The sequence below is a fragment of the Nesoenas mayeri genome, assembly GCF_963082525.1.
Source record: "Nesoenas mayeri genome assembly, chromosome: Z".
In the NCBI taxonomy this organism is placed as follows: Eukaryota; Metazoa; Chordata; class Aves; order Columbiformes; family Columbidae; genus Nesoenas; species Nesoenas mayeri.
Window position 1 is genome coordinate 14646102 of NC_137542.1, and position 12704 is coordinate 14658805.

The window sequence follows — 12704 nt, forward strand, 5'->3', positions numbered from 1 at the left end:
GAAGACTGCATTAATTTAACCCTCTTTGAATCAAAACAAATTCATCTAAGCTTCAGAGGCTAAGGGTGGTGGGTGGACAGACAGAATATTAAAACTTAACACACAAAAGTTTGTTTACATAGAAAAACAGACTGGCAAAAGGTGTGGTTAAATATTCCTTAAAATAGGAAAACTAATACCTCCGAATCCCTGACACTGGAAAAAAAAGCAGCAGAAGAACTTGGTTTTATTTTCTAAGGTGTCTTTGAAAAAGTTGTTTAATAGAACGTCAAGTCATGGGACATTTCAGTTTGAAGTTTGGACATTTCTGGAAGTTTTGACTGTGCAAGACGAAAAAAAAAAAAACAACCAAAACCGCACAACTACAGCCCCTCAAAGTCTTCTAAAATTTCAACTGGTCTGCACCAAAAAAAGAGAAATGCAAAAGTGAGGCAAACAAACAATTGAAAAACATAGAGACAAGCAGAAAGAAGATGAAAAAGAAGGCTGAAGTCCATACTACACGCACATCTTACAGAAAGAAGGTACAGAATACATAAAGGGAAACAAGAATTAGTTTTCATATATATTATTTTGCTAGGCTCAAACATACCAGAAGAATTCAGCAATCCTCCTCATACAACCCACAGTGTCTTGGCATTGCTCTGAAGATATAGCCCTTTATGTGTCATGGGATTTTGTTTGGGTTTGTGACTGGAAGCCATGAGACCTTCTGAAAGATACATCAGAAAGATTTTCTGTTGTATCCTGGAACTCCTATTTAAAACATTTCCAGAAGTGCCTGTGAAGGCACTTGGTGTAGTGAAAGGGACCCTGCCCATGGTAGGGGTTTGGAACTAGATGACCTTTAAGGTCCCTTCCAAACCAAACCATTCTATGACTCTATGAGTCAGCTCTTTGCAATTGTAAAAGCAATGTCAACTGAGTCAACAGTCAGACTGCTCAAGACATTCAGAATTGTCATATTTAATTTATCAGTACTTATTTATCAGCTCTAGAGCCCTCAGTCCAGGAAGACATGGATCTGTTGGAGAGGGTTCAGAGGAGGCCACAGAAATGATCAGAGGGCTGGAACAGCTCTGCTGTGAGGACAGGCTGAGAGAGTTGGCGCTGTTCAGCCTGGAGAAGGCTCCAGGGAGACCTTATTGCGGCCTCTCAGTACTTAAAAGGAACCTATATGAAAGATAGGGATAGAATTTTTAGCAGGGCCTGTTGTTATAGGAGAAGGTTTTAGACTAAAGGAGAGGAGACAGGACGTGAGGAAGACATTTTTTACAATGAAGGTGGTGAAACACTGGCCCAGGTTTCCCAGAGAGGTGGTAGATGCCCCATCCCTGGAGACATTCCAGGCCAGGCTGGACAGGGCTCTGAGCAACCCGATCTAGTTGAAGATGTCCCTGCTCACTGCAGGGGGTTGGACTAGATGACCTTTGAGGTCCCTTCCAACCCAGACTACTCTGTGATTCTATGGTTATTAAGAAAACTTAACCAGCAGGTGGAAAAAGTATGTTATCACTCTGCTATAAAAATAATTCCTGCTACAATATGTAGGCATTACATTTCTTAAGATCAACAAATAAATCTTTTCAAAGAAGTTTATTTGGACTCAAAATTGAACATCTATTCCAGTGGAAAACAGACCTTTTAGATACCAAAATGCCTCTGCACCAAATATAAACCTATTTGAGGAGAAGTGGAAAATATTTGAAAATTTTAATAGAAGCAATAAACTGTCAATTCTGTTCTCTTACTAAATGAATACTTGCCATTGCTTATGACACAACCATTTGACTGAGAAAGAGCTTCACAGAACAGAAACCAGCTGTCTTCTGACAAACAAGAAAGCCAACACGTGCTGCATAACATGTCACGTTTGTCCCTTTTTTCCTTTTTACTTCCCTTTTTTAGATAAAGTTATCTAAAGTTATCTTCTTATCTAACTTATCTAAAGTTATCTTCTGTGCTGAAAAATAAAGCCATTTCCCCTCCCCACTATTCCTTCATTCACTATTTTTACCCATTCCTCTTCACACTGCCTGGCTAACACCTCAAGTTTCCTCTAACTCTTCAAAGACTGAGTAATAACTTGAGAAAAAATAATCATCTAGCAGTCTTGAAAAACACTCCTAATTAACTGTGTGTTTATTACTGCTCTCTCTTTTATTCTCTAATGACAAGTCCCTAAATGCTGCTTTGCATTATCTACAATTAATTATGCTACTTCTGATCTGTAACAAGCCAGGTCTACACAAACCCTCCTCACATGACACAGTCCCAGCTCAGCAAGTCACCCCTGTCTGGTTAACCATGCTGGCAGCAGTTGCTTGTTTCCTACCACAAATGCTGAGCACCCTCAAGAAAAGATGGTGCTGATCTTTTTTTTTTTTTCCATACAAAATGCCGTTTCCTTCTCCTTAGAGAATTATTACATTCATAGCTGATAGAAAGCAAGGGCAATTCTGAAAAAAATTAAGATACAAATATGATGTGTGCTTCAAGATATCCAAAAGAATTGCTGCTCTCTTTTTAATTAAGCAAATAACAGCATCTGTCTGCTCACTGGTTTGGGCACATGCTGCTCATTAGCATCAATAGGAGTCAAGGAGCTATACAGATACCATATTATTACTATGCACACAGGATTGCCTCCATTTATTACCATACACCAGAGATTTCTGACTGGTTACAAGAAAATTTGTGTACTCTCTACTTTGTGTAAGGACACTTTGAAGGAAAACAGCTGACAAAGAAGATGCCAAACTGTAATTCTATTAAATAACTTGAAGCAGAATGTCACAGTCAATTACATAAAGACTGAAAGCACGCTCACATTTGTAAACAAATAGTTCATTCAGGCTTTGTTTCGAAGACTGCTCCAGGCTTTCTGCTTATCAGAGACAAATGGCAAAGTGAAGAGTCCTGCATCACAACGTCTTGTAAACTCAAAAGCAGAACTCCAGGGAGAAAAATCTAAATCATCTACAACATCATTGTAGCATGGGGTTTTTTTTTGTGTATGTGTTTTTATTTCCCTGACAGCTTTTCTCATGGGAAGGCTGAAGCTCCTGCAATGTGCCACAAAAACATAAATAAAAATTCACTTATATATATTCTTTAGTGCCATGAAGAAGGACCTCCCTGCACTGGTGCAGAAAGCAGAGGTGGGTACAAAACTGCAAGTGCTGAGGACCATCTTGGGGAAATTAATACTGAATATGCTTAGAAGCTTTTTCAATCCTAAAAGAAAACCACGAGCCATGACAACAAAGCTCGTTCTCACGCACCATAAACACTGAGACTGTGACATGAACCGGTACTTGGTCAGCAGAAAAACTTGCCACTGATCCCTGTCTGTAAAGGGTACATCTGGACCAGCAAGGGTGTTAGTCAGCCAGCCCCGTGGCAGATCTCCTGGCTATGGGGCAACGTCTTCTGTTTTGACACAAGACGTGGAGAGAGCTACACACCTCTGAATGCTGGTACAAGGTCTGCTGTGTTAAAAAAGGTGTCCTGTGGCCCTGATGAATTGAAAATATGCAAACCTAGACTGTAGACACTAGTTACAACCTGATTTTGTAAGATAAGGATGTGCAGGGTAATCACATAATGGAAAACATACACAACAGTTTAGGTTATTTCATTGACTGAATCACAACTGGAGAGTAAGCAAGTCTAAACACCAAAGTGTAGATCTGCTAAAAACCTTATTTATTTTAGAATTATTTTGGAATATCTTTACAGGAGAATATCAAGTACTTACTCATAGCTTTTCTCTACAATTAATTTATGGACAGCAAAGAGTACTGAAATGTTTTATTTGCAGTAAATCTGAATTTTTTATCCAAGTAACTCTGCAGTCCTCTTTTGCTGAGCGACAGTAATAAAAGCAGTTCTGTAGTTATATTTGATGCTTGAAGCAAACTGGAAAAAAAACCAAATCAAAACAAAAAACAAACAGTACTCTATAGGCTTATTTCTGGAAAAGCTAAAACTTGGTAAAAGATCATGGAATATTGAAGTCCTACAGCTAATTTTGTCATAAACTGGATAAGACTGACAGAAGTTGAATTCCAGGAGCTCTATATGTATTCATTAGTAGTTTTATTTCCTAAAGCTTGTGTAGATGCATTTTAGGACAACTTGTGATGTTTCTGTAAATAAAACTTCACCTTTGATACACCCCAAAATATACCTCACTCCAAACTTTTATAGCAAGACACCAGACCTATGGAAGATGCCACATCAGTGAGATTTATTTCAACTTAATGAAAATGGAAGTTGGAAATATGACTTTGATCAAGTAACTCTGCAAGTCAGTTCACTGACAGTTGGTCAGGTTTTCATAGGAGGTAAAATCCTACTGCCTCAAAATTGCTTTTGAAATAACTTGATCTTTTTGGACAACATACAGTTTAAGGTAAAGAACCACATCTTAGCACATGAGTGAGCTTATTACATCTGTATACACACCATGTAGTCCAGGATTCCAAACAAAATTCAAGACACTTGAGTTCACAGGAGTTACCCTTGATAAAAACAGAGAAATGGCTGTTCTGGGGTAAGATACAAGATGAAGAGATCTGCAAGCAGGCAAGAACACACAACACAGCACGTCTCAGGTGTACAAGGTAGAGCACAAGCACACACAGACAATCTCCCAGCAAGACGCAATGGTTTAAGCATGATGTTGGACAGTCATGGCTGAAGTACATTCAAACACAACTCAAACCACATTCAAGCTGGCTCACAAGCATCTATGCAATTTTTCTTGAGATCTTCCTGTTTTTGTCCTTACTGGGTTAAAATTAGACAGGCTCTAATCACACCCCAGCGTGAAGTTTCATAGAAATTCACCTCAGAAAATGCTCATTTTGAAAGAACTTAAGACAATTCAGCACTGTACATTCAGAATAAAGATAAAATGTGAAAGTAGGTCCCTATCCCTAGCACATCACAGTTTTCTGCAGTTGTTTTAGGCTACAGCCAAGTTACAATTATTTCCTACCCTGTTCTCAGTGCAGTTTGGTTTATGGCACAGACCAAAGCCTAACCAAGTTTTTAATGCCCAGTTTAGTTTTGGAACATGACAAAAAATTCAAAGTATACTATAATTTTTTTTCAGTGTTTATGCTTTCCATTTTTGACCCCAATCATAATACATATAGTATAATAGCAAACGAATATATAAATCCTACGGGGTTATGGCATCCCTCCTTTATTGGAGAGGCTCAAGACTGAACTACTAAGACACTTGCCCCTTCAGTTTTTTCTTTTGCAGAACCCCCTTCCATTGCACACATTGTCAGACTTATAGCAAAACAGTGGGGAATCCTTTATCCCATATAGAGCCTTTACCTGCTAGAGTAGAGCATAGGTTGATCACGTTGGTAATGCTCATCTACATTCAAGGAAGAAGAAGAAATTGTGGTTGCCAAGGAAGCTGCTTCAAACAGAGACGGAGTGCTTGGTACCAGATCTGGCCGGTGGCGTGAACCTAGTACTGCATACACAAAAATAAATAACAACACTAACAAATTTAATTTCAAATTGAATCCAGGAATCTTTCTGCAAATGCATGGAGTCACACAGTGCTCTCAACAGCTTCCTGAAGCTTCTTAATATGTCTGAATTGATGAGAATGCAATATTCATGTTCCCATACCCACACTCTTCTGCATTACAGGGCGAATTTCGGCTGCTAGCCAGTACATTCAGCAGAATACAGAGCAACTCCAAGGCCAAATAGTAAACAGTGGTATGAATATCTGATTAACTATTCTCATTTCTGGAGCTGATCTCACACTACCAGGCACCAGTTTTCAGATGGGATTAGGCAGCTGGTTCTCCTTTGAGCCTGGCTGCAGGTGAGCTCTAAAAGGGGCAAAGCATGTATCTCTTCAAAAAGACTCTGGGAACAATGAACTGAGCTTAAAAACACTTCATGTGACATGTTTGATTAAACATCTTGCTCCTGAAGGTCTGTTCTGCCCAATACGACTAACAACTCTCTCCGTGAGAACAACCTGACTGTTTTGAAAAATCAGACAGATTGGAAGCTTTCTGGTTATAGGGCTGTTGATTTACAAGACATTACCTTCTTCATCAAGGCTGGCATAGCTTTGTCCTTCAGCAAGAATGCCATGCTTTTCATCTTTCCACTCGTGGCTAACTGCACACACTATTTCTTGTGATGTTGCCTTTAGGGCTGTGATGGAATTGCACCGTTTCTTTGAAGGTGAAGACTTTAAAGCTGCATTACCAAATGAGCATAGATGTTGAATGATGTCATCTTATCCCCCTGCACATCTTTAACAGCATATAGAAAAGCAAGCCATCTATAAAGCTAGTGTTTCTGAAAACAGACAAAAACCATACCCAGATACAAACCTAATAATGAAATATTATACCAAAACTAGAGCCAAAGGCATTGTTATTTGATCTATGTGTGAGGTACTTTTGTCTTTTTCTGGGGCTTCTTACTGCTCATACGATGAAAAAACATCAAGTCAGATAACCAACCTTGACATCAGTAAGTTAAAAATCTCCTATGGAGTATTGACCAATGTAGTCAGATACAGAATGATACAGAAAAAAAAAACAAAACAGAAGACAGGAAAACTGAAAAGACACTTGGAGTGTTGTGGGGGACTACAGTGGGCCTGTGGATTCCCTGACGGAAGGCATGGGAACAGAAATTAGCCTTGAAGATATGAAGGCCTAGCCATAAGAAAGGTGGGAGTAAAGGAGTATCTGGAGATGTCAAGGTGTGCCCGTGAGAGAGAAGGGAGTAGAAGAGTAACACTGATAGCAAAATTAGCCAATGAGATGTTACTGGTGTAACTTGTAACAAATAGTGAAGAAACACATAAACTGGTAAAACTGTATAAAAATGCACTTGTGGCAATAAATGGCATCTACTACTTTCATCCTGGAAGAACTTGGTCTATGTCATTTGTCCATCTCAACCCCAACAGAGTATTCTGAGAGGTTATGATCATTTCCTTGAGCTGTGAACTAATGCTATATAATGACGCATGTGCTAGTGCAGAATTTCCACTTCAGTGACATGTGTCAAACATCTTTTTAGGGTAGAAGAAATACTTCCAAAATGCGGATGGCTTGTACACTGAGGTATGAACTTTGTAATTCTTACTGGAGCCTGCCCACTTAAAACAGCATTCTGGGTGAAACTCTAGGACCTGACCACTACCGCTACTACTGAACCAGGACTCTCATTTGTAGTTCTTCTCCAGAAGGGTGCCAGCAAGTTCATTTAGTGGTTTTCACTTGCCAGCTGCTGACCTTCATGCATTGACTGCAAGGTTACTTCAGGTACATTGCAATAGCTGATATTATGCTCTAATACAAAACTCAAATTAAATGCATCAAAGCCAGTTGGCTGAAAACTGAAGATGAGAATCAGATCCATAGAGCTCCAGGATACTGTTAAAAATTAACATATTAGACAGCTGCTGAGCTAGCCTCTGCCCAAGCCTGAGTCTACTTATTATGTTTTTTATTGTTATTTATGGCGGCTTGTTGTAGGCACTAGGGGGAAAAACACACATTCAGAACAGGGCTAGTAGTTTATACCAAAATGTCTAACTCGAAGTTTCGGAACAATGTTCCTGAAGGCAGGAACACTCCGAGTTCTTTATTTTACAAAAGAATAACACATTTGAGCCATTAATCCATATAGAAGTAGATTAATAGCCTTGTATGCAGAGCAGATCAAGAGTGGGATATTAAGACAGGGTAACAGCCTGGAAAAATGAGACAGACAAATTAAGATTAGAGAGAAAATGAGGCATCATGTCCTTAATTGTACATTGTAGTTTTCAAATAAAGAACAGATTGTATCTTGTGCTGACATAAATCTAGCAGTCAGAATTAAAAAGAACTGAAAGATGCAAATGTTCAGGAAACATATATGGCTGCATGAGGCATTTATTTTGTCCAACAGACAGAAGTATCAAGTTGTCTACTTCTTACTCTCTATAGTGCAGGGGAATTCCTTTGAGCATTGTCTCAGACAGAGCTCCCACCAGTTTTCTGGCCAAATTATTCTAGGTTTTAGTGGACAGGGCCAGAGTTTCACAAGCTGACTCCAAATAATTTGAGGTGGACAAGAAGCTGGGAGAGGACACAGTTGGGACAGCATGATGTAGCCCCACTTTCCTGGAGATGGCTGAACACCTGCCTGCTGATGGGTAGTGGATTAATTCCTTACTTTGCTTGCACACACAGCTTTTGTTTTACCTATTCAACTGTCTTTAACTCAACCTAAGAGTCTTCTCACTCTCACCCTTCTGATTCTCTGCCCTATCCCACCAGGCGGGCAGTGAGCAAGTGGCTGTGTGGGGCTCAGCTGCCCACTACAGTTAAACCACAACATGCAGGAAGAACTCCGCTACAGAGGATCAATTTACCCTCCATCCTCAAGGCCTTAAGAGGACCTGCTGTTTCAGGGTCTGCTTTGATTTAAAGAAATCGATTGATTTTGAGAGAAGTGACAACCAATTGTTGCTGAAAGACTTCAGCCTTTGGACAACTCTCCATAGCAATATCCTTCTGTAGTGATGGTGGTCTTCTCTTGGTTTTTGTTCTTTCCGCTGCGTATTGAGTTTGCGTGGCAAGGCTTTGGTAGCAGGGGAGCTACAGGGGTGAATTCTGTGCGATGCTGCTAGAAAGTTCCTACATATAAAACAGAGCCAATGACAGCTGGCTCCAAGATGGACCTGCTGCTTACTAATGCTGAGCTAATCAGCAACAGTAATAGCACCTCTGTGATAATGTATTTAAGAAGATAAAAAAAATGCTCCGCAACCACAGCTGGAAGAGATGTGTGAGAATATGTGAAACAGCCCTGCAGACACCAAGGTCTGAGAAGAAGGAGGGGAGGAGGAGCTTCAGGCATCAGAGCAAAGATTCCCCTACGTCTGTGGTGAAGACCATGGTGAGGCTGGCTATCACCCCCCTGCAGCCCATGGACATTAACTGTGGAACAACAATGCACCTGCAGCCCATGGCGGACCCCACACTGGAGGAGGTGGATGTACTCAAAGGAGGCTGTGACCCTGTGGAAAGCCTGCACTGGAGAAGGTTCCTGGTAGGAACTGTGGCCCCGTGGAGACAAGAGCCCACGCTGGAGCAGGTTTGTGACCCCATGGGGGACCCACACTGGAGCAGTTCGTGAAGAACATCACCCCGTGGGAAGAACTTAGGTTGGAGAAGTTCACAGAGGACTGTCTCTCATGGGAGGGTCTCCACGCTGGAGCAGGGGAAGTGTGAGAGGAGGAACAACCGGCAGAGACAGCGTGTGATGAACTGATCCCAAGCCCCATTCCCCATCCCCCTGAGATGCTAGTGGGGAGAAGGTGGAGAAGATGGGAGTGGTGAAGTTGAGCCCGGGAAGAAGGGAGAGGCTGGGGGAAGTTGTTCCAATATTCAGTTTAATTTCTCATTATCCTACTCTGATTTGATCGGTAATAAATTAATTTCCCTGTTTTGCCCATGACTGGTAATTGCTGAGTGATCTTCCTGTCCTGATCTTGACTCATGAGCCTTTTGTTATATTTTTTCTCTCCCCCTGCCCAGTTGAGGAGGGGAGTGACAGAGAGGCTTGATGGGCAACTGGCAGCCAGTGAAGGTCAACCCACCACATCCTGCAAGCACCTAGCAGTGATATATCATCTTACCCTTGAGAATGAATTAAATGACTAAGGAAGGAGAAATGGAGGGGAAAACTAGAAATAGCTAATAGTCACAAAGACAAAAGTCTACTAATATCCGACTTCTGGTTTTTGTTTGTTTGGTTTTGGTTTTTGTTTTTCCTTGAGAAAGCACAGAAGAAATACATGTAAAAGGGAAGAATGCCTATCTTTTCAAACATACTAGAGCTGGTAGGTAAACCATCTTTACTTTTGTAAATTAAGTAAATTAAAGTTAATGGGGTAGTCCCATGAATAACAGATGCAGAACTGTACACATCATTAGATCATTAAATTTATATCAGTGCTAATATTAGGGAACCTGTTTTACCTTCAGATGTCCCTGATGTGACAAAAAAGTCACAGCAAATAAATGACAGTAATTTTACTATTAGACTACAATTCCATTAGCTTGAGTGAAGAAACTCAACCCCTAGCAACATAAGTGCTACATGATGTTGAAGAAGGGATTCTTTTATTGCCAAGACAGAAGTGTTGTAAAATAACAATTATAAAAATATATAAAAGAGTAAAAGTGGCAACTTTTTTACCTTGAACTTTCTTGAAAACTCTTGTACTCATGAACTTTAAAAATCTGTCTGCATAAAAACCTGGTCGGTGAACAGAAACAGTATCCTACAAGAGTGAAAAAGGTCTCAGTCACATTTTCCATAAGTAAATCAAAGTAAATTGTCAATAAAGAAGCTGGACAATTCAGGTGATCTATATTTCAGGCATACTCAAAACAAGTGAACCCTAATAAGTTTTTCATTTTTAAAGGTTAATTCTTCAAGAACTTTTATTTAAGTATTTCATTTATGAAATTCTGAGTTATAAATTATGCAGCCAAGTTCCGCAAAATCTTCCTAGTATTTGAAATGCTTTCTTTCATATTATGTACATTTTTCATTTACAGATTCATCGCTGTCCTGCTAAGTGGACGTTGTTTTGTGTAAGTTATAATGACAAGCTAATCATTTTAGTTGCTTTCTGAAAGACCAACAAATAAAATCAGAGCATGTATTGGGAAACTGACCTAAAAGATTTCAACAACAGTCCAAACCACGTGCTGATGGTAGACAAATATAATAGAGCTACCTCTTTCCTAGTCAACATAAGTCAAAGTTCCATTATTAAAGTATCAGCAGTTAAAAAAAAAATAAAATCTACTTACCCCATCATAAACAAGAGCTTTCCAAGAATGTTCCAGCTTCTTCATTAACCTAAGCATATAAAAACAAAATCAGAACTTCTTTACAAAATTTCCACTTTTCAAGTCATTCTATAATAACTTATTCAATAAAAATTTGAAATTCAACGTACCTATAAGACTGGAGAATATCAATAATACCCATAAACAGAAGCAGCTTTTCTCCTTTATGGTTTTTAGCTGGAATACCTCCCATTCTGAGAGAAACAAAAAAAGTCAGATTATTTTTAAGACATCTCTAATCATCAGCAGGTGAACTGTACCCACTTGCAAATCAAAATAAATAAGCACGACTTCTAAGCTAGATACCACAGTGCCAAGGCAAATGTGAGTCACTTAGCATACAACTGGTTTTAAATGGCAAACCTAAAGTATCTGGGATCAAATGGTAAATATCCATTATAAACAAAGAGTATCTTAGGATAACTTTTCAATAGAATTGGAAATACTTAGATGATCCGAAAACTGGGGAAAAGAGTATACATTAGTTTATTACTAGGGAAAAAAATAATTTTGCCTAGCTAAAGGAAAATTTTGTCACTTAAGTGATCACACACAACAAACTGTAGAGAGCCTGAACATTGCCCCAAGTCTGAAAAGGTTGTTTTGTGTATTTTTTCCATCAAAAATTAAGTACGTGCTTTTCCAAAATTTCTTTACAGACAGATTAGTGACAGGAAACTAACAGCATCAATCTGAGAATCCTGAGTGCCTGGGTTTCCACTTGGGTCAGAGTATTTACTCAGCCATGACCTTAAAGAACTAGATGCTCATTGTAAGACCCTCTCTTCCTAGTGTACCACCTAAAAAAAAGGATCTGTTGTTTTTAGAACCAGAAACTGAAATCCAATTTTCAGTTTCTTAGCTTCTGTTGACATTGATGGACCCACTACAAAACCAGAAGAAAAACAGATTGAACGTGCAACACAAGCAATACCTCCAATTTCTTTTAACAGTTTGAGAAACAATTAATACAAACCTGAAACAGCTACAAAAGACATAGTTGAGAATATATTTCCCCTTCGGCCACTAAGCCACAGTAGTCTCTTCCCTTGACAAACCAGGGCTACCCTCTACTTAACCTTTTTTGGGGCGTAGTGGGTGGGAGAAGTTTTTTATTGTTCTAGACACAAATGAAACCACATAAGAACAAGTGGGCTTAAATTACTGTATACCCTGTTACCATAAACTTCAGCTCAACTGGTCAGACATTCAGAAGTGCTAAGTGGTTTACAAAACTATATTCTGGCAGCTTTTCCTTGGAGATACAACTGTAAATTCAACCCAGTACAAGCAGCAGTTATTCCTGCTGGGTATCAGTTCTCATCCTCATTCTTATATGGCCTTATAATGAACCACAAAAGAAGACTGACTCAAGGGTCTTTTTTGTGGGACCCAGGTTTATTTTCACCCACCTCAGTGAGGTTTGCCGCACCACCAGGTACATCAATACAAGAGAGGTGATGGTGCAAGGGGCCAAGAAAGCACTCGACTGTTGCAGTCAGCTTCAGCAGCAGCACTGCGTGGCCCAGCATCTGGGCACCAATGCACTGGCTCAAGTGATGGGAGCCCTGGGTAGGTTTCCATAATATAATAAACACAGGGACTTTCTTGGATCACCTTTGGCTTTTAGTCAAAAACAAAAACCAAACCAAAACACAACATCCCCAAAACTGCCAGTGCAACACCAATGCCACCATACATGAGCATTACAGAATCACAATGTTAGAGACTGGAAGGGACCTCAAAAGATCATCTAGTCCAATCCCCCTGCCAGAGCAGGAA

The 12704-nt window shown here is 39.7% G+C and overlaps 1 protein-coding gene across 3 annotated transcripts in view; it reads right to left on the reverse strand.

Annotated features, from left to right (window-relative positions):
* Nucleotides 1-12704, reverse strand: part of PIP5K1B (phosphatidylinositol-4-phosphate 5-kinase type 1 beta) — a gene marked incomplete at its 3' end in the record, with an annotated part of 111813 nt that overhangs the window by 18596 nt on the left and 80513 nt on the right. For 2 of the 3 annotated variants that reach the window (XM_080362867.1, XM_080362868.1), the window contains exons 9-13: nt 11033-11116; nt 10884-10932; nt 10261-10345; nt 6094-6249; nt 5352-5500 (exon numbers count right to left, since the gene is read on the reverse strand). In XM_080362867.1, the coding sequence (XP_080218993.1) occupies nt 5352-5500; nt 6094-6249; nt 10261-10345; nt 10884-10932; nt 11033-11116 (523 nt within the window). Of the gene's footprint in view, nt 1-5351; nt 5501-6093; nt 6250-10260; nt 10346-10883; nt 10933-11032; nt 11117-12704 lie in introns of those variants that run through there. The other variant, XM_080362869.1, reaches the window with a different exon arrangement.